Raw genomic sequence first — 27,511 nt, forward strand, 5'->3', positions numbered from 1 at the left:
AGTGGGCGGAAAACAGAGTTGTCAAGAGCTCGCAGCTCAAGACGGAACTCTGGAGAGGTCAGTTTGGCGCACTTGATTGACGGTCCTCGAGGAATGAGGGGTTTTACCCTCGAAGGTTAATCCCCGGATTTTGTATCTTTAAAGAATGTTGCTCTCAGCTCCACTTGGTATGATTGTGGTTCCGATCAGGAATGTATGTCAAGCAAATATGTCGGCAGTTGACAATTCCCAAATTGATTTTACGCAAATAAAGAGCAGAAAACGTAGAATATACTAAGAGACGCAGACCTAGCTCGAGCGACGTAGAACTTTTGAAATTGGGGTGGTTGGATATAATGAGGAGGCTGGGAATGACGCTTTTGTTTGGGCGATCGGCGTTGTACAGGCAACTTGCTGAGTCATCATGTTATCGATGGGTTTAACCAGTTTGGCGATATCAATAAGCTACAATACTAGGATGGATGCGCCTACAAGCAGAATCGAATTAACAAGATAAAAGAAAGGCATACAGAGTACTTTAGACGTATATTTTTTGTATGTGGACTTTCAATATGCTATACACTTTAAGATACCTCTCTGGGGCCCATAACCACTGACGTCTGAGCGTAAAGGTACAGGTGCCGATGGCCTGGTGCTTAGTTTTATATCTGAAAATTATTTCTTCAATGATATTGTATGAGATTGAACTAGATGACTACACAGCGATAGCAGAAAACTACAAGAAAAGCATAGAATAAGTTCTTGCATGGATCAACAGTCCAACTCAACATTTCTTGCGAATGCATCCCGGATCTCAGATCTCTAGACTAACACGGAGCTTAATCAGTCCGTGAGATCAAAGGGCAGCCTTGCACTAGACTTACAGGAAATAGGTGGGCTTCAACATAGACCAGAATGAACCTACTTAGCAGAAAAAGCAATAGGAAGTGGAAATCGCATCCAATAATGCTTGATTTCAGTCAATCAAAGGATCTACCACCGTCATCCACCACATAGTGCATTCAGCTGAACAAGTAGACTGGATCATACCACCCGTAGCTCGGGAATGGAAGTGATGCAGAAGTCGTCGTCCGTGGAACGAGACCTTGTTAGGCACTTGGGTAATCTGTGCATGGCTTAGCTACCAAGCACTGCGGAAAATACGCACCTGATGGATGGATCATTCAGGAGTCGATACGCAGGACGGTTGACCTACGTAAGAAACAACATACTGCTCATAGTGAGCTAGTATCTGGATATGACTCAGAGATTCAAAGATAAGCTCCCCCGGATTTGATGTGGACGAAACGTGAGAAATTCGCATTTGTGCCCGAGTGGATATCCAGGGAGTTTGCAGTCGACCAAAATATGACCTTGAGGTTTCAGAGATTCTAAAATTACCTGGCTATACAGATAGAACTTTATGATCCTGAAGCAGGAGCAGACTTTTGTTATGGACTTGTGTCATCAGCTTGATGACCATTCATAGAAGCATAACCCTAGCATTGTCGATATACAGAGTAGACCAGGATGCCCAACGCATGGGTTTCAAGTGACGGATGTTTTCTAGCGTGCTTCTAAGCGAGTTCGATGCCAGTGTAATAATAATATTATAATTTGATCACCCCACCATGTTCCTGGACCAGTTAGTTTCACTCTAATATTTCTGACTCTATTCAGGGATGAAACAAGATCGTTAAATGTGTATAAATCTTATAAGAACTAGACAAAAATGGTAAGTGGGGTAATCATTCAATTCTATTCACAACAGGTTTTTTTTTTTTTTTTTCCCTTTTCAGATCTTTGGAATAAAAAGACCTTGAAGCCGAGCACTTGGAACTGAACCGGTATCAGGTCATGGCTATGGAGATACAAGGAATGCGCTGCCTGATAGTAATGTCTGAAAAAAAGTATAGTCATGGAAAGACTGACAGAAAAGCATGTAGACAGAGGGGCATCTGATTTTATTCGAGAAATCAAGACTCAAAGTTGCCCCTCTTCGAGATCAAAAACTTTTAAAATGGAGACGTGAGCAAGGAAGAGGCCGCAGTGGAGACCAATGCCAGAACTATTGGGCCGCAATAGATTTGGGCACCGATTGGGACAGGAGAATCTCGGATTAGAAATTGTTGACACTCTGCCAGACTGGATTCAAGAATTGAAAGGGGAAAAAAAAGAGTCAAACTCTTGTATAAGATATCAGAAGCAAATGATCATCTGGTCACGCAAGACAGAGGCCATCATCATTGTTGGAGGACAAACTGACAGTTAAGGTAAAGTAGTGGACATGGTTGCGTTGTGACACTATGCCTGTTCCATGGTTGGTTCCGTTCGGAGCCAGGGATCTTATTGTTTTGCCTTTTCCAATTTCGATACTACGTCGGGTACTACGATTATTAGCAATATTTGGTCTTATTCGATGTAGACTTCTTATCATTTCCTTGTAAACATGTGGTAGTATGACTGTATGACTCTATCATTGTACTCCGTAGATGGGATCCGAGCCTCATTGATCCTGGGTCTTCCATGGTCATTCTGTGCCCCAACGGAATGTCATTTTGGCACACGGGCCAATGGAATAACCACCTGAGCACAGTAGCCTTCTGCTGAGTTCTGCCTGCTGGAGATTATGACTGTGGACTGTCTCAACTGTAGATGCTTCAGTGACCTGGATAAAAGAAGGGGTAAGAATTCGCAGATACTATGTGACGTAGATTAAGATAGTATCGAGCATTCTTATATTAATACTAGCAAACTATTCTAGGGTATCGACTATCGATAAACGCACTTTCGTCGCTTCAAATTCTTTTGTCTGTCCTCTATCTACCTATCTAGATATGTTAAAAGCATTCTAATTAAGATAGGTAACTGGGTAGTGGCAGATCAGGCATCATTCTGGTTGCCACTCACTCTTCCAACGCGTCCCCGCCTCGCTGACAATTCGAGGGATTACAGCACTCTGGGCTCCGTAAATCCACACAATTTGCTGTTGACAATGAATAGATCTTAGGTATTGTTGAGAATTATTTCGTTCATTCTCAATCATCACTGGCCAAGAAGAACAGAAAGCAGAAAAAAAAAAAAAAGTTGTGAGAAAAAGTAGCCTCGTTCGTTCGGGTATACTTCTTGCTGTCTTTCGATTATGATTTTCTTTTCCTCCGTTTCTTCACGATCAGCTTTTTGGTTTAATTATTGCCCATTATTATTATTTTTCTTCCGTTGGGTAACAACGACTTAAAAAGACTTTGCGTCCATCTGCGCGTATCTTTGTCCTTGCAGCCTCTTTTCGCTCTCCCTCTTCACTTTCCCCCCTCTCTGTCAGTCTTCATCGTGTTCTTTTCAGATCTTCCTCCATGGTTACTCTACCTATCATTCTACCCAATGATATACGTATCGTCATCCTGACTGGATCTGTTCCATCGCGTTGTCAATCTGTCTTCCTCTTTCTGTCTATCTACCTATCTGATCTGTTCTCCTCCAGTCTCCACAGTTACTAGTTCACCACATTTTCTTCTTTGCGTCCCAACCCCACCTTCAAGCCTACTGCGGCCTACGGAGTACGGGCCTCTACTCGTCGACTCGTCAGGGCTTAATCACCTGGAAAGAAACGAACACCCAACCGGTATACTACTAGGACAGACTACTGGTTACACGCTTGGTCTGCCTCTACACTCTGCAGCCAGGCGACTTTTTCTGTCGCCAGTCCTCCACTCACCGGTCGCCAGATCTTTGACTGCACGCTTCTCCTCTTTCTCTCCCGTCAGTCTCCGTTTCTGCTCCGTATCTGCCACTTCCCTCTGCTTGTCGACCCACCGCCTCTTCCGTCTACCACACCTGGATAGTTTCGTGCGTCGGGCCAACCAACGCCAGCTTCATTCGCAGTCTGCTTCTTTCTTGTTAGTATCTCCTTGAAGGGAAACAGACAGGGGAAAAATAAAAAAAGAAAATTCTTCGATGGAGACATTGCAGGCTTTGAAGGACGACTACCAGTTTGCATCCACTGCCCGCCGCTGACAGCCTGCGATCTAGACGCGCGCCGTCACTTTACTACTGCTTGCCTAACCTGCAGGCCGTTCTACATTTTCGGACCATCGCAGAAAGTGGGTTGAAGGGACAAACCACGTAGCGGAGAATTTTTACCATATTACCCATATTGGGTAAGGCGAAAGGGTAAAGAAGGAGAAAATTCAAAAAAAAAGGGGAAAGAGAAAAAAAAAGAAAAACTGAGTCAACCTGAATGAGCAGCAGCGGTGGCTCCTGTTAATCGACTAAGCAATCCGAAGCCAGCTGGATCACCACGTTTCACGTCATCCACTGTGTCCTTCCCTACCAGCCCCCTCCCTTTAGTTAGGGACCCAACCTGGGCCTTGGCCATTGCCCTGAAGTCATGACTGGCAAAGTGCCTCATGCTGCCTTCTGTGAGGAGTACGACGAAGACGCGAACGTCATTCTCCCCGAAACCCGTCAAGTCGCTCATATCGCTGCAAAACGCTCCAAAGCTGATCTGAGATCTGGACGTGAGCCCTTGGTTGATGGTGCCAGTGATTCAGGATACTCCAGTCGCACTGCCGCCACCATCAATAGCGCCCAATCTGGCCCATCGGGCCGGAAAAGTCCTGTCCCTCTTAAACTCGACTCCACGCTCAAACGAGCCGACCTTGACAAAATTCGCTCATCTCGCAAAGATCGTGCAAAAGAAAAGCCTACACGCCCTGTGCGTGACGACAAAATGCAGGTGGGAACCTATCCGAGTTCCAGCCATTACGCTGCTGCCCCAGTTCAGCGGTCCCCTTCCAGACCCCGACGACGAGACAGTGTCCATGTGCGTCACGTCCCAGGAACCTGCCGGGATTGCGATCAAGGATTGTATCATGCCTCAACCCCAGTAGAACCGAGACGGATCGAACGTCCCTACTATGTCTCGCAACCACCGCCCTCAGTTTACGATTATCCTCCGCCGCCGCCATCGCCACAGACCCGATATCCCCCGTCCGTCGTCCAGGACGTTCATGTCTCTCACAGCAGCCGTCCCTCCGCCCGTTCCGGTCGCTCCAACTCGTCCCACTCGAATGTTCGTCCCTCGAGCTTTCATGGTATGATGCCAGGTATGGGGGCCATGGTGTACACACCGTCTCCTATGAGCCGCTACGAAGCCGGCCCTCCGCTGGCCTCGCCCGTTTACGCCAATAGCACCTCCTATGCAGCCGCGCATTATGCCCAACAGTCTCCATATTATGGAGTACAAGAGTATGCGGCGCTTCCTCCAACCGACCACCACCAGGAACGATCGGTTTCCAAGACCAGAGAGAAGCAGCCGCGTGCACGGCGCCCTTCTTTTTTTGGACCACCTGTCGTGGATCATGTGCCTCCCACCCCGCCTTACGACGAGAGCGAGGATGACGACGATGATGAAGAAGACGATGATGAGAGTGAAGACGAGCAACTACTCGAACCGCCACCACCTCCTCCCGTCCGGTCCCGACCGCGGCTTCCTTCTCAGTCATCTCACAATCGCGATGAAGACTACTATCGCATGCCACCTCCGCCGATCAAAAACAACGCTCGGCCGCACATCATTCAGAAACGCCCCGATCCACCGCGCAAGTCAGCAACAACCACGTCTCTCACCTCGGAGCGCCGCTCATCCAGAAGCTTTGACCTATCGGACATGGAAGAGGCGCTGCCGAGCTACGGATACCGGCGGTCCTCGCGCGAGACCGTGGTTCCCGAGCGAAGCCAGAGTCTGAGGGGCAGCAGACGCTCTACAGCCTATCATGACTCTGTGCGTCCGGCTCGAATTGCCATCGAGGGTGCTCGTCGCCAACGGACAACTGTCTATGACTACAATCCAGGCGGCGATATCGAGGATAAGCAGCGAGAGGCAGAAGAGTATCAGGCGTCGAGATCAGGCAAAACTGTTCCGGTGCCGCTTACAGCGGATGCCTTGCGCAAAGCCAAATCATCGCAGCGTGCGGAAAGCGACAGCGGAAGTCAGAAGAGCCGTAGCAGCCGAGGTAGTGATGCTCGCACTCAAAATGGTAGCAGCGGCGAGGCCAAGCCGGAAGAAGACGATAACATTGTCATGACCATGAATGGTGTGACTATGAGTTTCACTCAGAAGTCTGTCGGGGGAAAGAGGATCAGCGTCCGGACTGGCGACACGGGAGCGGTTGAGCTGAACATCGAGGGGAAGCGACCGAAGAAGTATCTAACCGGCGGCTCCGATTATACTGGTAGCGTTTCCCGAAGGGAACTGGAAGACTCGCGGCGTCCCCGAGGTGACCGGCGGTCCGACAAGGCCAGTCACCGATCTAGTCGATCGACTTACAGCGGACGATGCTAGGCCACCTCGCCTTAATGCAGTTGTCATGCTTTGATGCCTCTCTTCTCGTCTCTCTTGGTTGAGCTTACTTCTAGACGTTTCCTTCTTTCTCGAATTGCTTACCTCCTCGAGGTCTATGCTTTTGTGCAGAATCAACTCTGCCAAGAATAGGTGGCGAAGCAGTTTACCAAAAGTTTCTCTGCTTTCTTTTAGGGTCGGGTTTTGTTTATGGGAAGAAAAAATGGGTCCACGGAAATCACCGAGATCGCCGACCATCTTGCGGTCCGTCCGCGCTTGTCATTTCGATCGAAAAAGGAGGAAGGCTCACTGATGATTTGAAAATGTCTCATTGCTCTTCCGTGGTTTTTGGTTTAAGGGGCGGCTCTTTGTTTCTACTGTTTGTTTTCATGCGAAGAGGATGGATGGTGTCAGCTGACTCCGACCGATCACGCCCGTTACGGCGAAACGATTGTACGATTCTGATGACCTGCAATGATTCATGTTGATGCGTTTATGTTTATGCTTCGTCATGCCCCTCTGCGAATGTCGTTGGTTTGTATAATCGCCTTGGATGGCCCACACGTGTTTCTGCTTATTATTGTCTGTTTGCGTTGTCTGTCCCGGTTATCAGCATTTGAAGACAAGTTAGAATCGACGGAGAAGGTATACCCCGAGTTGTTTGTTCGTCGCCAATGACTATTTACTGTCAAATTTTTCATGTCCCATTAGCGATACATGTACCGTTCTTCTCCTACTCGTGCTTCGTTTGAGGATCCCGATTTCACTCGTAAATGGCGGATGGTTGGTTTCTCACCTCAAGGTCGCGATGTACTTTACCTATGATTTCATCCCCTTCACACGGTCATCCCTTTTCGAATGCTCTTCGCATCTGACACAAGACCGGATGACCGGTCCTCTGATACGATTATACCGCTGCTAGGTTCGTAGAAACCAGTCGGTGCATTCCATGTTCAATACGATTAATTCAGTGCATCACATCGATATTCCTTCACCCGATTTTTACAAGGCCCTAATCTCTAATCCCACCAACCGACATAACTCTATATATAGACAAATAGACGAAAGCCCAGGAAGAATGGAACCAAGAAACATACTAGAGCCACCAAAATACAATTGCAACCAGCTCAACTCCGTCTCAGAACCAGGGCTATCCAACCGAACAGCCTATACACAGCAATAATCCCAACCAGGATCCCCACCCACTTCCCCGTCCGTCCTGTCGCATACCCATACGACTGAAGCACACCCGCCCCTCGGATGCGGCACTGCGATGCAAGATCGGTCTGGTACATGCAGTGGCACCCCTCGCCGCAGGAGTACGTTCTGCGCGAGAACTCGTTGACCATCATACCCTGGAAGACGTATGCCTAGGGGGTGTTAGCACTATGCAACAGTGATAGCAACACGCCTTCGCACAATTTGCACCTGGGAAAAGGGGAGATGGTACCTGATAATCAATATAATGGAAGACATATTTCCAGAATGGGTTAAGGATGGTCGGTGAGACGAGGAAGCCGCCGACGCTCATCCAGAGGCCGTTTGCGAAGGCGACGAGGGCAAGCGAGATGACGAAGTTAGGGAAGATGGAGGTGACGAAGACGACGAGGGATTCGGCGGCTAGGAGGTCGAGGAAGAGCCACATGACCCATCTGAAGAAGGCGACTGCGTCTGGGCGGAAGTTGGAGAGCCAGTAGGCGACGATGGAGAAGAGGACTGAGATTAGAACTGTGTGCAGTAGGAGTTAGTTTGAGGGATAGAGGGAAACAGGGGAAGGGGAGGGCGACGTACAGAGGAAGGGAAGGCCGATGATAAAGTTGGAGACCATGAATGGGAGGGCGCCGTAGAGGCCGTTTGCGCGCTCCTTGATGAAGGTTGCTCGGTCTTCAAGGAAGGCGGGCACGTAGGCCACGGCCATGAAGCTCATAAAGGCGGATCCGAAGAACTACCGCAAACGTGAGCGTCATTCGAAGGAAGGAAGAGGGGATTACGTACAATGGCGTTGATGAAGGGCTGGATGTACTCTTGTGATTCATGTAGACGTAGCCAGACAGTGCCCATCATGATGGCCAGTCCTAGGTCGAGTCAGTATGCTTCTCGGTGGGATTTCTGGGATATTGACTTACCCATATACATGACGATGCGGATGCCATACGCCACAACGTCGCGGTAGCTCTTGATGAAGGAGCGGTGCAAAAGTGACCAGGTGATGCTCGCAGCGTTCGGGCGAGAGAGCTGTCCCATTGCGATCTTCTTCCCGTCATGTTTGGGGTGCTCAGTCAACTGCGAGATGTGGTTGTCCATGGCCCTCCGCTCAGCGGACTGCAACCAGGAATCCTGGATGTGCTGCACTCGCTCCGTGGCATTGCCTTCTTTGGCATCGGAGAAATCGGAGCTAACGATGTCGAGAATGAACTCTGCGGGATTCGTGTTCAACGGGATGGGATGGCCGATGCTGTTGAAATAGGTCGATATGTGAGGGACGGGACCGAAATAGCAGGTCTTGCCTTTGGACAGAAGAAGTAACTTGTCGAAAAGTTGGAATGTGGTCGTCGACGGCTGATGGATGCTTGCGATGACGATGAGCTGCGTGACCTGCGTCAGTCTTGTCTCCGACATCCAGTAACAGTATTCGTCTTACATTGCTGGCTACCGCCAATTCCTTGACATAAGAAATCACCTCGTAACTCGCCGTCGAGTCCAAACCGCTAGTCGGTTCATCCAGAAATAGAATCTTCGGACAGGTGATCAGTTGGCTTGCGACGCTTACTCGCCGTTTCTGGCCTCCGCTGATTCCCTTTCGGATTGGAGTTCCAACCAGCGTCGCAGCCTGATTTAGAATACCAAATGACTCCAATAGAGTCTGGATACGGTCACGCCGCTGCGCTTTTGAAACAGAGCTGCAGGCCCTGTCTGTTAGCCTTGTAGCACAGAGAACAATGATTGGAAGCATACCTTGGCAGCGAAAGATCCGCCGCAAACTTCAACGTCTCCTGCACCGTCAACGAGCCGATCAGAGCGTCCTCCTGCTCCACATAGGAAGTGATCCGGCCAAAGGTGGCATTGTCGAGCCCCCCTCCATTGACGTGGCATTCCCCCACGGTCTTCGCACCCGATGTAGCTGCCCGGCGCGCGAGCACATTGAGCAATGTCGTCTTGCCGCATCCCGAGGGGCCCATCAAAGCCACCAATTCACCTTTTGGCAAATGTCAGTACCATGAGCATCAGTAGCAGCAGTGCTTCAGAAATAACGAACCCTGTTGGATACTCCCGGTGATGCCCTCAATCAGATTGAGCGGCTTCTTCGTCCGGCGGTCCTTGACGGTGACCGTCAAGTCATTCCAGGCGAAGCTGTGGACTGTATGATTGACCAGAAACTGATCTCTATCATTTCTCTCCAGGTCAGGACTGATCATATCTGTGCCCATGGTGAACAGCAACGGAGTCAGGTGACTTCGGAGTTGGAAGTATAAGCTGAGGAGAGGACAGACGGAGCCAGGAAAACAGTCGGAGGGAGATATGACATTTTAAATGATTCTCAAACGTTTATAAAAGAAGGATCGATGTGTGATGGAGATCAATGGTTCGCAGCCACGGTCGATTAGATTACATGCAGCTGAATCCGCAGATTGATACTACCACACCCTATCCTGGAATACTAGAAGAACATCCATGGTCCACCCCCGAAGACCCCGAGACCCCGTCGGAGCCTCAGGTATCCATTCCAGGGCCAGTCGCCGTCTACCACCTTGTGATCCATGGGATCTATCGGCCTATGATTCATTTCTCCCAAATCTGATAACCCCAATATCTCGGACTGAAAATTCGTTCACTGATCTCTTCCGATATCCCTCGCCACGCCGAGCTTCGATGTGATGGTGTTACAGCATGTATGTACCTTGCGCTGCTGGCACACAAAAGTACATTCGGGGACTACCACAACATGGAAAAAGATGCCACTACTTAGCAGCTGAGCGACTAACGGGGCGGCTAATTATGACGCTTGGGGTGGATAATACAGTAGTCTCGACCTCAGCCGCAGTGCTAGCTGTGCAGATTTAATGACCGTTAGGCATATATTGCCCCCACCGTGGGCATTGTGCATGCAGTAAGCGGCATGTAACGTTGCAGTCTGTTGGTCACCGTTCTAAAACAGAGTCAATTTTGAATCCCGAACTGACGTTGGCTTTTGCTATTGCCTCCAGTGAAATGGACAGCGCTATGTATGGTTGCTTTCGGTTGTCTTGCCCGTTGCTCTGCTAAACTTTGTTCATCTAGGTTACTAAATTATTGTTCGAAGCCTTTGGAAAGTCTTGGCCTCCCAATCTATTGTGTTGAACCAAATCCTCGGCTTTCTTAACACCGCGTTGGTATAACTATCTGGTTGCAGGCTTATGTGAGATGCGACGCCTGACGTGTACAGCGAGAACTTATTTGGTATCCATTGATAAAAGTCTTCATTCTAATAATTATATTCTCTTTCATTGCGCCATTTACATGCTAGAAAAAAGGGTGAAATGTTAGTCCAAGACCTGTTCCTAGATTCAGAGTGATCACGTACCGTTCAACAGGGCTGAGACCCAGCACCCTCATGCCGTTGTGCAATACTTGCCGGGCGGCCTCGTACAGTGCCATACGGGCCTTCTTGAGCTCGGGCTCGCTTCCCACGACCTTGAGCACGTCGTAGCTGGAGCTGAGAATGTGTGTCATACGGAACAGGTAGGTGATGATGGTGGTTGGCTCAAGCGTCTTGGTAGTGTTCAGCAGCACATCTGGCCAGGTCGCCAGCAGACGGACGAGGTCAACGGCATGGGGCTCCGTCAGAAGGTCAAGGTTGGCAGAGTCCAGCTCTTCAACATTCAGGCCCGACTTGCGGACAATGGAGCAGAGACGGGCATGTGCGTACTGCAGGTAAGGACCGGTGTCACCCTCGAATGAGGTCATCGCATCGAGGTTGAAGTCATAACCGTTGATACTGCAGTCTGTTAGTGTCGTGGGCTCAACCCAGGGCCTAGGAGCGGATTATACGCACCGTTTTCCGGTCATGTCCTGTACCATGACCGAGGTCAATCCCAGAATATCCGCCGTCTCTTCGGGGTTCTCGACCTGCGCGTACTTCTCGGCATTGCCCTTCATGACTTCGTGCATCTTGTCCGCAACATCCCTCAGGATGTCATCCAGGAACTTGACAGTACCCTTACGGGTGCTCATACCACGGACCATACCGAAGTTGATGTGCTGGCAGCGGCTGGCCAAATCCTTGTGGCCCATCAGCTCTGTGATCTTGAAGAGCTGAGCCAAGTGCAGATCCTGCTGTGCGGCGACCACGTAGATCATCTTATCGAAGTGGTAGGCCTCATCACGCTCCATGATAGCTCCAATATCACGGGTCAGATACAGAGGAGTGCCATCCTTGCGGACAATGATGGCCTTTCCGAGCTTCTTAGCGCCGTGCTTGGTGAAGTCGACGATAACAGCGCCCTCGGACTTCTCAGAAATTCCAGCCTTTTCCATGGCCTCGTAGGCGGCGGTCATGCTTTCGTTTTTGATCTGAGACTCCCCAGAGTAGACATCAAAGTCAATGTTGAGACGAGCATAGGTCTGCTTGTACTTCTCGATACTGAGATCGCGGAATCGTCGCCAGAGGGCAAGAGCTTCCTGGTCTCCATCCTCCATGCTTTTGAAGTAACGACGAGCCTTTTCGTCCTCGCTAACATCAACGAGCTTGGCAAGCTCGGCTTCAAGCTCAGATACATCCTCGTTCTTCTCCTTCTTGGCCTTGATCTGCTCCTTCAACTCCTTGATAGGACCCTCCTGCTCGGCGACAATCTGGTTGATCTTGACGTAGACATCGAACAAGTGGTTAATAGGGTTCTTGAGCAACTCCTCCTCATTACCAAAGCGCTTGAAACCATTGGCAAGGAGACCGTATTGCTTTCCCCAATCACCGAGGTAGTTCATCTTGATGACGTCCCAACCCATAACAGTGTAGAGATTCGCCAGGAAACCTCCGATGATGGTACTCCGAAGGTGACCAGCATGGAATGGCTTGGCGATGTTAGGTGATGAGAACTCGACAATGATTCTCTTCTTCCCCTTGGAAGGATCCGAGGGGTCTCGCAACCCCTGGTTACCATTGGTACCGAATGTAGCCTTCTCCTTCAGAATACGGGAAATGACGGTCTTGGTGAGAGGTTCGGGCTTGAAGAAAAACTGCAGATGAACGCCAAAGGGGACAGGAGTCGCAACCAGATCGGACTCGGGGAACTTCTCTGCAAGCTCCTTGCACAGTTCTTGAGGGTTCTTCTTGATTTGTAAGGAGGGAACCTAGGGCATTTGACCTATGTTAACCTTCGCTGGTCCCTTGTCTCTAGCTTGGTGGATCACGCATAGTTCGTACCGGCAGAAGCAAGTCACCCTTGTCCAGTGTATTGGTCCATTGCAGCTTGGGGTAAAGCTTCTCGGGCTCGATGCCAGCTGCGGCACCCAGCTTCTCCGCAATGTGCGCTCTGTAAAGGTCGACAGGGTTTAACGAGGGGTAGCAGTTAGGGAACTTGGAGGTCTCAGCGGTAGAATGGAGGGTCAGCCCCTCAACGGCGACAGGAAGGTCAGCGGCAGATGCCATAGCTGCGACTAATTTCGAGGGCTTCCCGGAGAGCGCGTGCAGCGAAGCGGAGGTACCGAAGGCTCGAGAGTAGAGGGACGGACGTGGAGTATTAAATTGAAGATCAGTAGAGGCACGAAAGTAGGAAGGAAAGCGACTTTGCAGTGGACTGTAGGATCGAGCAGTCAGAAAAATGTCGCTTGAAAATCGCCGGGCCCCGCTAAGCAGATAACGACCCATAGACGGAGGGGAATCTTAAGCCTCGCGAGGGGAAACAACTTTTTCCTTTCGTTGACTCAAAGCGGCAATTCAGCTTCTGCCCAAGGCGGTGACTCAAGTCACCTCTCAGGCATCACGTGGGCGATCTGAGCCCTACTCGCAAATATGGCATCGCTACTGACGTCACCAGACTTCGACAACCTGTTCCCGATATTGTACCAGAGGTACAAGAGCAATCTTCTCGACGCTTAAAATATGTCACTCACAATGCAGCCCTGGCTGATTATGCGATTAAGTAAACAGCTTTTGAACCATGACTGGAAGTCGTCGTCACTCGGCTCTGGCCAAATCCATCCAGCTTGCGCTTTTTCATGACCCGAAAGCGTTTCGCAAGTCACTGCTTGGACGTATCCTGGCATTCTTCAGTATCTTCTATATCAGACTCATCAGGTACCGCGACGAACTGTTCCGCAAGCTTCGCAATGATGTATGGGAAATCGACGAGGAGGAGTACAAAGCATGTTTCCGCGGCGAGAACAAGACCCTACCATTGAAGCCGATGGGAGATTTAGGGTTGTCCGGATCAGTATGTTGACTAGGAATCAGCATACGGGTGATTGGTTCTCGAATCTAACTTAGTGTAGACATTCTTTTCCACATCCAACAACAAGTTTCTCGTCAAGAGTCTCCCGCGACACTTCGAACACTCCTTCTTCAGGGAAGACCTCCTGGAACCGTACTACGAGTATATGAGCACTCATGCAGACTCAATCCTGGTCTGGATCACAGATTATGTGTATGCACCGTACAGAACCATCGGAAGTATTTTGAAGACCACGCCGGCCCATCATATCATCATGGAGAATATGCTTTCCGGGAAGGACGAGGACTCTGCCAAGGACGACTGGGAGACGTATGATTTGAAACCAATCGACTACTTCTACCCGGAGCGGGACTTACTACCAGATCCGCTGGTCAGCGAAGAGACCCTGAATAGGCTGGCCGATAAGTTTGAGGATAAGATACCCATGCGGCAGTCGGATTATGAAAGGTTTCGAAAGGTACTCGAAGCCGACACTCGCTTCCTTCAGTCAGCAAATGCTGTTGACTACTCACTCTTTCTGATCCGTTATCCTGCGTCCTCCAATCCCGGCGTGGTGGGAAAGAAAAATCCATGGCGCGTTGGATTCCAGTCTCTTGATGGGAAGTGGAAGTACCGTGCGGTAATCTTGGATTTCTTCTGGGCAAAACACAAGCTGCATGCGCAGGCTATGACCGGAGTGGTGCAGACATTTAATGTTATCGGGCGCCAGGGGCCAATGACGATCACAACGACGGCAGACGAATACCGACAGAAATTCTTGGACATGGTGGATGAAATGCTGAAGGTGCATTGATCTTGAGAAGACGAGAATGGTCCCAGCTGTGCAGCAAACGATATGGACAAATATTAGTACCTAGATATACATCGTAATCGTAGTTCATGCTAATACAACTGCGCCGCGGCTCTCATTATGGGCCGCGCAATGTTATTGATCTAATCGCTGACTTATGGTGTTTTCCTGTAAGACTGGTCGTAGTCCGCACTCAAATGTCATTAAACAAGACATAGAGCCCCGCCGGACTGCTCTATCGAAGAGTTTCACAGACATATACTATAAGCAGAGCGGACACCTGACCAAGACATCTGCTCTCAGAATGCAAAGCGTGAAAATAAGACCAGGTTCCAAAGACAAGTATGGATATCAAGACGCATCGCTTTTCGTAATCTAAAAGCAGAAGACTTGGTCCTCAAGCTTGCTGACAGGGCGAGCCTTGGTGTAACCGAGCGACTCGGTAGCCTTCTTCATCGCGCTGATCATAGGAGGGGGACCGCAGAGCAGAATCTTGACGTCGCTGGCAGGGGCAGGGAGGCGTTCCTGTGAAAGATACGGGTATCAGCAAGAGAACCGATCAAGTCAACATGTGGAGGAATGATGCGAACCTTAATCATCTCGGGGGTAACAAATCCAACGCCACCGGTCCAGCCTTGAGGAGGGTTGTTCAGAACATAGTAGATGTTGAAGTCCGGGTCCTCAGCAGCCAGCTTGTCTAATTCCTCCTTGAGCAGAATGTCGTCTGGGTTGACATTGGCGAAGATCAGATCCAACTTGGTGGTGTCGTTGCCGCCATTGCGGGGGCGGTTGCGAATAACGGCTTTGATGATCTGCAGCATGGGGGTAATACCAGTACCACCAGCAATCATACCAATGTGACGGCACATGTTTGGAGTGTAGACCATGGCACCCTTGGGACCCCGCACTTTCATGGTATCGCCAATCTTCAAGGTGGTCAAGTACTTGGAAATGTTACCCTGGGGATAGGCCTTCACGAGCAAATCAAAGTAACCGGCCTCATTGTCTGAAGATATGGGAGTGTAGGAGCGGACGACCTCTTTCGGCTGGCCCTCGATAGTGGCAGCGAGGGAGATGTGTTGACCGATGGGCAAACCCAGGATATCGGTGGGACGGGGGAGGGCAAAGCGATAGATGCAAACATTGTGCGAGACGTCGGTTTTCTCCTTGAGCACAAATTCCTGGAACTCGGTAGGGTTGAGAACCTTTCTGGGCTCTGCCGAGGCAAGACTGTCTGTCAATACATTGAAATGTTTTGCGTGGAAATAGATGCACGTACTGCTGCCGCCTGTGAGCAGCTTCAATCCAGCCAGGATAGCAGCCAGAGCCACTGCATATGGGACAAACTCCTTCTTCACAATGAAAGTGCCGAAGATGAGGAGGGCCGAGGAGATGTAGACCCCATTGATGTTCTCAGATGACAAGGCACTGCGACATGTGACGAGGAACATTAGCTAGATGATCACAGAATTGGAAATGACAAGGACAGAAATAAGCAAAGAGTATATACCTCATCTCGAACGATCCTCCGGTTGAAAAAAGATGGTGGAGATAAAGAAGGAGAGGAGGAAAGAGAGCTGAAGAGGGGCGGTTGGAGGCAAGGAAAGGAAAAAGAGAGATCCACGACGGCGATGGCTCGGCGGCCGGGGCTCTTTATTTTATCTCTGCTTGGGTGGAGGCGTTCGGCGCTGTCTGGCGGTAACTGACATCCCCTCAACGTCTCATTGTTGACCCACGTATCCTTTTAAGATTTAAGTTGTATGTAGATATCGTCTGTACGCAGGAATACAGGGTACAACCATAATATTTGTACAAAACAATCTCGGACCTCACGATAGACAACAACTCAGCTCAAAGATTCCCCTGCAATTCCGCTGTAGCACCAGGCGCGGAATCCGAGGCCCGTTGGGGGTTTGTTTTCCTTTTCTGGGGTAAGCCGTCGGATTCCTCATGCGAGTGATCCTGAGCCAGATCTAATTGCCCATCGTGAACAAGATATCCGGCATCAAGTCTTTCTTATCTCAAAAACGATCTCTCTTAAAACGATAATGGATACAACACCTGAACTTCCAGCCTTCAACCTCACCGACACCGACCGGGAGGTCTTGGCGATGACGGACGACCAATTTGTTCCCCACGACTGGGACAACCTCAAAGATATCATCGGTATGACATCCAGACCCTAGCACTAGATAGATAGATCAACGAGTGATGGGAACCACACCCATCAAGTTCCCCTCCCCTCCCCCTCATTCCTCCTCTCCAACTTCCAGTTCCGCATCGAGTACCTATTGATGGCTCGACCTTTCCCCGCACACAGTACGAAATGATCTCGGCGCTCTGAAGCGGAAACCATCCGATCTGGTCCGATACCTCGCTTGGTCTAGAGACACCAAATCCCAATACGGCTCCATCACAAATTTCATCTGCAAGCGTCGTCTGGGCTGGCATTTACCGGAACCTGCTGGCACCAGTGACTCCAGCGGCACCGCTGTGGCGGACAGCGAGCCGGTCTTCCCTTACAACAACCCGATCCCCTTTGCCGATCCCTCGGACTACAAGATCCTCCGCAACGACTGGCCCTACGGTCTTGCGCCGGGTATTGCGCACTTGTGCGTGTGGCTGCGCACCCCTGTGCCTGTCCAGGAACACGGTGGAGACTTGACGGATGAGTCGCGCGCGCTGATCGAGGAGTTTGTGCAAAGGACGTTTGTGGCGCGACTGGCGAGAGAGGGATATTCCGACCCTAAGGATCATGTGCTGTGGTTCAAGAATTGGACCGCACTGCAGAGTGTGAGAAGCCTGGAACATATCCATGTTCTTGTCAAGGATGTGCCGGAGAGCATCCTCTTCGAGTGGACGCAAGAACCGCCTCGCGATGAGGTTCCCAATTAGGACTTGGAGTTCTATGCATATAGCCAGACAAGGGCCATATCTCCGATCTAGAGGTCACGATGCTAATGAATAGACTGTCGACTTCATAAAATATCGAGGCTGAAAGTAGAGGAAGAAGACTAGGTTAGATTTAGAGTACATATAAACAGGTACCCGACGAACAAAGGAACCCGATGCCGCAAACGAAAAGAGGGATATAATCTGATCTCCATAGCAGAAATATTATCAATAGTACGCCTGCTATCCTGTCCAATCCAGCAAGTGAGTAGAAAAAACTCGGGAAACAAGTTCAGTCATTGATCGCCGTCCACGCGCGCTATTCTTAAGTCTTCTGCTCCTCGACGAACTTGAGCGCCTCTTCTCTAGACACAACGTCTATCGTACTAGCCTTCTGTCGGAAGCTGACTCCGTAGCATTTCTCCGCCACATGCAACATTTCAGGACGGAAGGTGGTGCAAATAAATTGTCCGTTGGTAGATTCCGATATGGATTGGAGCATCTGAGCAACGGCGGTTCGGTACTGAGCGTCGAGGTTGGCATCGATCTCGTCAAACAGGTAAAACGGCGCCGGGTCACAGGCTTGGATTGCGAAGACCAGTGCAAGCGCGCAAAGACCTATCCAAAATCATCAGTAAGTCGAACGGAACACCCGGAGAGGAAAGCCTTACTCTTTTGGCCACCACTAAGTTGCTGAATCCGCTGTTGTTCATCATGCTTACTGTTGAAGCTCACACTAATGCCCACGCCGACGTAATTTTCGACACTCTGCTGAGCTCTTTCGTCGTCGGAATCCATGTCATCCTCTTGTCTGAGAACACGGTCGGTCTTCCGCTGAATGACCAAGCGCCCACGGCCAGCGGGGACAAGCTTCTCGAAGATGTTGGCAAATTCACGAGAGACTTGCTTGAACGTACGCTCAATGGCTTCGTCCTTGCGCTGGTCAAGGACTGAGATGAGTTCCTCAATTGACTTCTGCGATGCTTCGAGTTCCTCTCTCCGGTTGGTTAGGGTTTCGCGCTGCTTGGTGAAACTGTTGTACTGCTCGAACGCTTTCTTGTTGACATGTGAATACTTCTTGAGTGCCTCATTGACCTTGTGCAACTTCTTAACAACGGTGTTCGAGTCCGTGTGCTTGTACTTGGTAAACGCTTCGTCTGGAAGCACGCCCAGGTCGCGGATATTTGCCGCACATTCTGCTGCTTGCTTGGTCAAGGCAGCCTTTTTCTGCATATTCTTTTCCATTCGACGCTGGTGCTTTTCAATGGATCTCGCCAGCTCTTCCAGTTCAAGACGGATTTCTGCCTTTTGTTTCTCGAGCTCATTTGCTTGAGCGTTTGCTTTCTCGATAGACTCATCCACCTTCTGAAGGCGTTGGCTCAGACTCTCCAACGATTTGCGCAGCCGCTTCATCTCCCGCTCGGTCTCCTTCAGATTGCCCTGGCCGTCGTCATCTGCTATATCAGTATCGCGGCTGACAAGCTGGTCGAGGCGGGGGTTCAAGTTCTCCCGGAGTTCAACTTCTAGGATCGACTTTCGAGCTTCCAACTCGCTTCGCTGAGCAGAGAGTTCCTGATATTGCCGCCGAAGATCCTGAGCAACGACACTGAGTGACTCGAGCTGTGCCTCCTCCTCATTGCTCAGCGCCTTCTGGAATGGTGTTTTCAGCTCCGCCTCGAAAGCATTCACCTGATCGTGCAACGCGGCCAAATTGGTCTCGATATTGCGGAGAGCCTTGCGCTTGGCGTCGAGACTGTCGTTCTTCTTCTGGAGAAGATCCCGTTTGCTTCTGAGCTCTTGCCGGAGCGGTCCACTACTATGCTGTACCTGATGTCTTTGTTGCTCCAGCTTCTGTAGTTCACCGACAGACTTCGTAATGACCTGGTCCAACTTCTCCAGCTCCTTCCGAATCTCTGCCCCTCGGTTCTTCTTGTTCTCATATTCATCATGCCATTTCGTCAGGTTCTTCACTGCGTCAAGTCGAGATTGTCGAGAGTCGTGGAAACCACCAGTAAGCGCACCTCGTTTATCAGACCGATCACCCTCGGGCGTAATCGCATTGACACCATGGCTTCGAGCATATTGTGAGGCAACCTGAAGATTTGGGCAAATAATCGTCTTGCCAAACACATGATTGAAAGCCTTTTCGTAAGCAGAATCATATTGTAACTTGTCGATCATTGGAATTGTATCGCTCGCTCGAGGCAGATTGGCAGGCTTGGACCTGAGTCTGTTTAGGGGCATAAAAGTCACGCGTCCAGCTTTCTCTTGTTGCAGTATTTCAAGCACCTTAGTCGCAGTCTCGTCCGTGTCCACGACGTAATGGAACAGACTCTGGCCAGCTGTGACTTCAACCGCAGTGCGATATCTGTCATTCACCTCGAAGAGTTCCGCCAATGTTCCATAAACTCCTTCGAGGTTGTGTTGACGCTTAATCCTTCGCACAGCCGCAATTCCACGACTGGTATTGTGGTCCATCATCTGAGAAAGCGTGCGTTCTGCCCGGTCCACTTCGTTTGAAGCGTTGGCAAGAATCGAATCAAGCTTCGCTTCTTCTCGCCAGAGTTCTCTTGAAAGTAGTTAGCGACATTGAGCTCGTTCATTCAGGTCCAAACGGAATTAAGGTAGAAGAAACGGGGAAAATAGAATGTGAACTTACTTCCTCTGGTCCATCAACCTATCCCGTTCGTCCTTTGCAGCTTGAACCTGTTGTTCTACGGAATGGACGGTGTCTCCTCTGCCATCAATTTGTTGCCGCAAGCGTTCCGTTTCCGGTTCCAGGAGTGCAATGTCGTTCTCAAGCTCTTTGATGTCCTCCTGTGTCTGCGCCATTACGGTCTGCACTGTGGAAATAGAGGTGTGATTTTCCTTGATCTCAGCCTGTAGCCATTTATCGCGCTCCGACTTGTTCCTGAAGCGCGAGTTGCGGCCCTGCTTGGCATACAGACGTTGGCGGGTTGTCTCGGCTTCATTGAGTTGCGCCTTAATGTTGTCTTCTTGGTCTTTGACCGCGTTGAAGCGAGGAATAAGTTCCTCAAGTTCAGCCTCGCGCTCCTTGATCGCAGTTTCGACGGTCTTGAGATCTTCGTCATGGCGTGCTTTGAGCACTTGTGCGGTAGCCTGGTTCTCGGAAAGTGATTTGGCGCGCAATTCCACTTGTGCAAGGGCCTTCGAGGCCTCGCGGCGCTCGTCTTCCAGCTGGGTCTTATCCACTTTCAGAAATTCAATTTGCTGCTTGCACTCGGCAATTTCTGCATCTATTTGCGCCATCCCCTTCTCTCCTTCGATGAACCTGTCTCGGTTAAGATCTGTGTCCTCCACGCCGGTCTGTCTTTGGTCCTCCAGATTGTCAAGGATGCCAGAAATTTCCTGCTGCTCACGAGAGTAGATGGTGTATTCCAAGCACCGGCGTTCTTTATCCTTTTCTTGGAAATTGCGAAGCTCATCCTTCTCCTCCTCAAGTTCAGCGAGCCGCTCGTTGATAAAGTCTAAGAGTTCATCAATCTTGGCCTTCTTATTGTTCGTCTCATGCATAATCTTCAACGATTCCGCGCGACGCGCTTCATAGACCTGGGTACCAGCAACTTCTTTTAGCAAGATTAAACGTTCAGAATCCTTCATGTTGGTCAACGCAGTGACTCGACCTTGCGGCACGATATAGTAAGGATTCGATCGCGAGAAACCGGCCGATTCGAGAAGATTCATGACATCGGATTTGGTAGCATTTTTGCGATCAAGTGTGTATTCGTCCTTCTTGAGTCCAATAGTTCGGCGGAGGACCACTTCCGGCTTTCCAGTAGGAAATCTGTCGTCGGAGTTGTCGAAAATGATCTCAACATAGGCGGACATCACCGCAGAACCAGAACCTTCCTAGTGAACGTGAGCCAGTCAAACACTCGAAGGAGACAGAGCGGCACATACGTGAAGTAGAGCCTGTCGCTCCTCCCTGCCAAGATGGGTATAGGCATCGCTCAGGACGAAGCGAATGGCTGCAAAGAAGTTACTCTTGCCGGATCCATTGCGACCGACGATCACATTGTGTTTTGGGGAGAAGGGCTCAATGACCGTCTGGTCCTTGTAGCTAGAGACACAAAAATCTTAGTCGCAACGCTCTAAGTTTCCCCTGCTGCTTGTTCAGAGAAGAGCGACATACCTTTTGAAGCCCTGAATGATAATCTGCTTGACATACATCTTCGAGGCGCGCGACGCGATAATCAAATGGCAGCTATTGCAACCAGAACATCACGCAGCCAGCGATTTCAAGGAAGGCGCTCTGAAGCTCTGTCTGTGACCGTCAGGGTTTACCTTCGATGGAAGAGGAGAAATAGTCTGTGAAGGTGATCTTCCACTTGCGACGGTTAGCACCATCCAAACACGCGAGTCCTATCAGCCATCCACTGAAGCTACGCGTTTTTGCCCGCGGGGTTTCTGCCGGGCGGTGAAGTCAACACATGGTTCGCACCGAATTATGGCAAAAAAAAAAAGTATCGGCGGAAACAGTTCCACCAAGGGTCTCAACTCGATTGCTTGAATATTCTCAGTGCAAACGAGGGAGGATATTTTAGCAATCATGTCTACTCAAGGCCCAAGCACAGAGGCGACAAGCCTTGCAGATGGGCTGTCACCTTCCCACACATACGTCCCCAACAGAGGATATGTGAACTCTGAAGGCACAGTCCCCGCCATGGCGGGGCAAGACCCAGAGGCGCAAGAAATCGAGGAGGAAGAGGACGAATACTACGATGATATTTTCGAGGAAGCGTTGGACGAGGAGGACTTTACCTCGTCGAATACTGCAGATCTCACCAAAGCTTACAACCGTCAACGAAAAGTGAATGAGCTAGCTGCAGACCCCAATGTGCCCAAATGGACCTACCCGAAGACGAACACCCAGAAACCTACCGTCAATACATATGCCTCCGTCGATGATCAGGTGAAATCCTTGACTCGGCATGCGGCTAAGATCAAGCTCGACCATATGCAGTCTGGATTGGCGGTTCGCGGTGAGCGTAGTGGTGACAGGGCCGACCGAGCAACATCCGAGCAAGTCCTCGATCCTCGTACACGAATGATTCTGTTGCAGATGATCAATCGGAATATCGTTTCAGAGATTCACGGCTGTCTGTCGACGGGTAAAGAAGCCAATGTTTACCACGCCATTTGGTTTCCAGATGAGGAGGAAACTCAACAACACCGCGCCATAAAAGTCTACAAGACCAGTATTCTTGTGTTCAAGGACAGAGACAAGTACGTGACCGGTGAATTTCGGTTCAGACAAGGATACAACAAAAGCAACAACCGGGCAATGGTTAAGCTGTGGGCGGAGAAGGAGATGCGGAACCTTCGAAGAATCTACGCTGCCGGCATCCCCTGCCCGGAACCAATTCACCTGCGGCTGCACGTCCTTGTCATGGGGTTTGTCGGTAATTCTAAAGGTCTACCAGCTCCTCGTCTGAAGGATGTTGAGTTTGACACTTCAGAGCCTGAGACAAGATGGCGTGAGCTGTACATCGAACTCCTCAGATATATGCGCGTGATGTACCAGACATGTCACTTGGTGCACGCTGATTTGAGCGAGTACAACATACTTTACCACAAGAACAAGCTGTACATTATCGATGTCAGCCAGAGTGTGGAGCACGATCACCCCCGCAGCTTGGAGTTCCTGCGTATGGATATCAAGAACGTGAGCGACTTCTTCCGCCGAAAGGGCGTGGAGACGCTCTCCGAACGTACCGTTTTTGAGTTCATCGTTACCGCAGACGGACCTGCCACCATTGAAGCGAGCGAGGAGATGCATGACGCGATTGAAAAGCTCTACACATTGAAACCGGATCAAGCCGAAACCGAGCAAGATACCGCCGTTTTCCGTCAGCAATTCATCCCTCAGACATTGGAGCAGGTGTACGACTTTGAGCGTGACGCCGAAAAGGTTCGGGCGGGTGAAGGCTCGGACCTTGTCTACCGTGATCTCCTTGCGGGTGGCAAATCAGCCCCGAACAACATCCCGGACAGAGAAGATGATCAAGAGTCAGATGCCAGTGGCGGTGTATCAGTGGCAGACTCTGCATCTGACTCGGAGGAGGGGCCCGATGGAGAAGACCCGTTTGCGAAAAAGCAGCCGCGTGGTAAACGGTTTGAGGACAAGGACTCTAAACGTGACCATAAGCAAAAGGTCAAGGAGGAAAAGCGTCAGCAACGCGCAAACAAGATGCCGAAGCATCTCAAAAAACGACTCGTCACTACTTCGTCCAGGAAGAAGAAATGAGCGAGTCATGTTGTCGTTTGCATTCAAAGAAAGATTTGTGGATACTGCCATGGCTTCTCGGGGAAATTTATTGTTTATGGATTCTATGATGGAACACTCTCATGAAGTAACGGTTGGATGCATGCATATATGGGATTTTGAGTACACAAGTCAATATAGAAAGAGCGGATAGGCGAATATGGTTTAAATAGGATTCACTCCCTGTGATGATATTTGATAAAAATGGCATAAAATAGAGTTTGGTTGACCCATCAGAGCTCTCTTTGATCCTCATGTCGGTTCATTCCTATACTTGACTCCCGCAACGCGCCTACGTCCAGATTCTCGGAGAGAATATGGAGTATGCGTCAACAATGGGGTTGTCTTACAAGTATAGGGCTCGAACCAATCCTCGGGTGAGGTTTAACCTCTTCTGAGTTCATCATGTAGGCCACCTTATTACTCAACGGCAACATCCAGGTTCGAATGGACAACTTGGTAAAATCTGTCCTACCACCCAATATGCTCGTAATCAGACATAGGTCATGATGCAGCTGGGACAGAAATCCGGGGTGGTGTCAAGTGTAAAGTTGAGTCGCTCTCGGTTATATCACTCAAGGGACGAGTCGCATCATGTTTCAGATTTAACCCTAGCCTTGAGCCGAGCGAAAGCCTGCTCTACGAGTTCCCTAGGCAGATCAGGAATAATCTCCTCTCCATCAGTGCTTTCCACTGGCGCGGGGCGATTTGCCGCTACTAGTTCACTTGTGATAGCGTCTTGTTCATTAGGGCTCTGTAGATTGACGGGCTGGACATTGGCACCCGATATCCGTCGAAATTCAATCTGCATGGGCTCCCGGCCTATTTCGGGCCATATGTCGGATGGCAGATAGTCCCCTTTTTCAACCCGGAATGTCTCGCGGGCAGTGACGTCTTCCTCATAAAGTTGATCCAACTTGTGCCTGGCATCACGGAGAACCTTCTCGACACGTTGCCGCACATGCCTTCGACGGGCTACCTCGATAATCAGACCATCATAAGCGTCAAGAAAACCATTGTACAGTGAGTTCAAATCAGAAAGATCTGCCAAGCCACCGCTTATACGATCATTCTCTTCATGCCACACTCGCGTAAAATTGTGTGCCTGGGCAATATAACCCGGCAAGCGCGTTGACCCAAGAGAAGAAAGATGCTGGTAAATATCTGTTGTGGCGTTGTAGATGGAACGAAGAGCGTCTCGTTGAGCCAATACGTTTTCCAGGACGGATTCCATCTCACCTATTCTATCTTGGATCTCCATCACAACATCTTCCGCTTCAGCTGCATCCTTGAACAGGACATTCACCATTTCTTGGTATTCAGAATTGCTTAGTGGGTCCAATGGTGCATTTAGATTGGCGTTTATATCTTCTTCAATATTTGAGCCCATGCGGCCGGTGACAGGTACGCCAACAGGCATATCACCTGTGATAGATTTCGCTGCGGCTCCACCCCCTTCGGTGTGTTTGACAGCTGTTACGCAGAGATCGAAATGCCGCACTAGAGATTCCAGAAGGTTGGCCATTTCTTGTGCATGCATTTCCAGCGAATGCAACATAGACGGCATGGATGACATGGAGGGCAGGCTCGAATTGGATGCCGACGATGAAGATGGAGACGATGAGGACCGCGACGAGGCTAATTTCGCAGCGGCCCTATAGGTTCCCAGAGCCTCCTTGATAGACAGGAGCTCGTCATCAAAGGCATGGTTGGACGAGTCCAGTTGCGTTTGTGCCGCAGTGGTGCGATCTATTGAGCTCTTTAAAGCTGCATGGAGCTCCTCTACACCACGCTCGTCGACAAAGTCATGCAGACTTTTGGGATCTTCTCCTTCAGGACGAAAGGCAGGGTGGACAATTGTTTCCCGAAGGAGCTCCAAGGTGCGTCTCAGTCGCGTATCCGCGTCGTCGAGGTCCTTCAACACAGTCGCAAACTCCGAGCGTCCACGAAGGGATATCTCTTCCACTTCAGTCCGAACACTATACAAGAGCCGCAGTTGATTGTTAAGCCCGCGACGGAGAAAGCCGGTCCTCGCAGACACCACCACACATTCTTCTAATGCAGCACGAGCGGCTGTGACAATTTCATTGGCTCGCCACACATGATTAATGGATGATAAGGATCGTTTGGCCGCAACAAGATGGGAGATAAGAGTATCGAGTCGAGGCATCGCCTGCTCCTGGCTCGGCGATTGCCCTGCATCAGGACGTCCACCTCCGGACGCTGACGAGGATTCAGAGGATGACATGCTTTCGATGACACCAACCACTCGATAATAACGCACGGAGGGTCTGATCTTCAGCCACGCTATTCCGCAAGTCCACTTCTGCGCTGATCAGTACGACCAGTGAGAAATCCCTGGAAATGCGTGATTTTAGTTCACAGTCACCTCATGTAGAAAAACAAGGGGATGTTCTGCCGTCTTCTGTCCGCCTCTTTACCTGTCGAGACTCAAGTGACGTTTTAGCTTGACTATGACTCGCTCGTTGGACAAGGGGATAAATTTCTCTCTCCAAAAGCAATATCTATCAAAAAATAACGGAAGTCCAGGTAGATAGACTGAGCCAGAAGCAAAAGTACCAGAACACCGCCTAGTGACTTAGGAGTAGAAAGGAGCTGCTGCACCTGATGCGAAAATTCCTGAAAATTGCGACAGAAATCGATCTTCGGAGACCGATCCAGCCTTTGCCAGAAAGAGTATCTACCTGTTGTAGTCAATCGTAACAAGTTATGCTCATAGCATACATGCCAGTTCAGGATACCAACAGAGTGACCGGAGAACGGGAATGTTTGGTCTGGGTCTGAGAGGCCCAGGATCATCAGGTCAACAGGCGGTGTGGATACAGGTACAGTTCCTCCGAGAGCCTGTCGGGACAGTACGTATGCTTGCTGACCATCTATTGATAACTAGAATTCAAAAATACCCGGCTGTAGATGACACCAGATGTTTCACAAATGATGTATGTCGACATCGCCCTTCTCCCTAACTTAGACCGTAGGTTTGGATTATATCATCATGTGATATTGGTCACATGATCTTTTAAGATTTCTCCCTACATAGGCTTCAGTATACGTGCACCTCGACATTAGCTTAGATGCCTATGTTTTCTGCTTATGATGATCCCAATGTCCAATTGACAACGCGTTATAAAGTCACCGAGACTAATGCATGAAAGCGCAGGGATATGGACCAGATATAAAATAATCAGCTAGAGTATTGAAGGAAGAACTATTTATGGAATGGCAAGCCACTTGATGATTGCATAGTACTCTCACATCCTACCTCAGTTGACGTTCTGATTGACCTGTTCATGCCTTCATTTCCGAACGCGGCGGGCAGGACTGGAACGGGGTCGCATCTGCGTCGTTCCGAGGATGGCTGCAACTATGAAGCGGGTGAGAACCGGCCCCTGAGCGTGGCTTGAAGTTATCATTGTGAGACTGCTACTGCAGCCACGGTGCCTTACAACGGTATCCCCCTAGCCTTGGCTTAGCAGTGTTGTCAAAGCGGACCAGATGAGGGTGTGGAGCCGCTCCTGGCGGCTCAGCCTGAAACCAGAAGCACATATTCAAGACAGCCCTCCGTAGATTCATCATAGTCTGATCGAAAATTAACGCAGTATCCTGAGCTTCCCCATCTGGCGAAGGGTGCGTTAGATCTGGAGTCGATGTCGGATTGCTTGGTAGCTAGGTAAGCAGACTCCGTATCGGAGTGTGTTCTGTAGCAAAGAACGACATCCAGAACAGCATCTATCTACTCCGTATTCCATATGGCCATGTCCATGTACCCCAGAGGC

The 27,511-nt window shown here is 50.0% G+C and overlaps 9 protein-coding genes across 9 annotated transcripts; 4 read left to right on the forward strand and 5 right to left on the reverse strand.

Annotated features, from left to right (window-relative positions):
• Positions 1–4,366: 4,366 nt before the first annotated feature.
• On the forward strand, positions 4,367–6,322 carry Aud_001355 (uncharacterized protein; the record flags this gene model as incomplete). Its single annotated transcript, XM_043286854.1, has 1 exon — positions 4,367–6,322. The coding sequence occupies one exon, from the start codon at positions 4,367–4,369 to the stop codon at positions 6,320–6,322; it is 1,956 nt and encodes a 651-aa protein (XP_043142789.1).
• Positions 6,323–7,446: 1,124 nt separating this feature from the next.
• Aud_001356 (putative ABC transporter) lies at positions 7,447–9,747 on the reverse strand (the record flags this gene model as incomplete). Its single annotated transcript, XM_043286855.1, has 8 exons — positions 7,447–7,689; positions 7,770–8,047; positions 8,111–8,264; positions 8,315–8,394; positions 8,446–8,914; positions 8,961–9,219; positions 9,275–9,515; positions 9,576–9,747. 8 exons carry the CDS (start codon positions 9,745–9,747, stop codon positions 7,447–7,449), a joined length of 1,896 nt encoding a protein of 631 aa, XP_043142790.1.
• Positions 9,748–10,812: 1,065 nt separating this feature from the next.
• On the reverse strand, positions 10,813–13,163 carry Aud_001357 (arginine--tRNA ligase; the record flags this gene model as incomplete). Its single annotated transcript, XM_043286856.1, has 4 exons — positions 10,813–10,819; positions 10,881–11,294; positions 11,352–12,646; positions 12,720–13,163. The coding sequence occupies 4 exons, from the start codon at positions 13,161–13,163 to the stop codon at positions 10,813–10,815; spliced, it is 2,160 nt and encodes a 719-aa protein (XP_043142791.1).
• Positions 13,164–13,455: 292 nt separating this feature from the next.
• Positions 13,456–14,539, forward strand: Aud_001358 (phosphatidylinositol phosphate kinase family protein; the record flags this gene model as incomplete). Its single annotated transcript, XM_043286857.1, has 2 exons — positions 13,456–13,728; positions 13,787–14,539. 2 exons carry the CDS (start codon positions 13,456–13,458, stop codon positions 14,537–14,539), a joined length of 1,026 nt encoding a protein of 341 aa, XP_043142792.1.
• Positions 14,540–14,911: 372 nt separating this feature from the next.
• Aud_001359 (cytochrome b5 reductase family protein) lies at positions 14,912–15,987 on the reverse strand (the record flags this gene model as incomplete). The annotated part of the gene is made up of 3 exons (XM_043286858.1): positions 14,912–15,061; positions 15,127–15,752; positions 15,816–15,987. 3 exons carry the CDS (start codon positions 15,985–15,987, stop codon positions 14,912–14,914), a joined length of 948 nt encoding a protein of 315 aa, XP_043142793.1.
• A 597-nt stretch (positions 15,988–16,584) lies between these two features.
• On the forward strand, positions 16,585–17,431 carry Aud_001360 (GIG1 family protein; the record flags this gene model as incomplete). The annotated part of the gene is made up of 2 exons (XM_043286859.1): positions 16,585–16,702; positions 16,857–17,431. 2 exons carry the CDS (start codon positions 16,585–16,587, stop codon positions 17,429–17,431), a joined length of 693 nt encoding a protein of 230 aa, XP_043142794.1.
• A 322-nt stretch (positions 17,432–17,753) lies between these two features.
• On the reverse strand, positions 17,754–21,619 carry Aud_001361 (chromosome segregation protein SMC; the record flags this gene model as incomplete). The annotated part of the gene is made up of 5 exons (XM_043286860.1): positions 17,754–18,046; positions 18,100–19,997; positions 20,088–21,298; positions 21,350–21,509; positions 21,582–21,619. 5 exons carry the CDS (start codon positions 21,617–21,619, stop codon positions 17,754–17,756), a joined length of 3,600 nt encoding a protein of 1,199 aa, XP_043142795.1.
• Positions 21,620–21,998: 379 nt separating this feature from the next.
• Aud_001362 (serine/threonine-protein kinase RIO1) lies at positions 21,999–23,696 on the forward strand (the record flags this gene model as incomplete). The annotated part of the gene is made up of 1 exon (XM_043286861.1): positions 21,999–23,696. The coding sequence occupies one exon, from the start codon at positions 21,999–22,001 to the stop codon at positions 23,694–23,696; it is 1,698 nt and encodes a 565-aa protein (XP_043142796.1).
• Positions 23,697–24,306: 610 nt separating this feature from the next.
• On the reverse strand, positions 24,307–25,962 carry Aud_001363 (autophagy-related protein 17; the record flags this gene model as incomplete). The annotated part of the gene is made up of 1 exon (XM_043286862.1): positions 24,307–25,962. One exon carries the CDS (start codon positions 25,960–25,962, stop codon positions 24,307–24,309), a length of 1,656 nt encoding a protein of 551 aa, XP_043142797.1.
• Positions 25,963–27,511: the final 1,549 nt, after the last annotated feature.

This window comes from Aspergillus udagawae, assembly GCF_001078395.1.
Source record: "Aspergillus udagawae IFM 46973 DNA, scaffold_1, whole genome shotgun sequence".
Lineage (NCBI taxonomy): Eukaryota > Fungi > Ascomycota > Eurotiomycetes > Eurotiales > Aspergillaceae > Aspergillus > Aspergillus udagawae.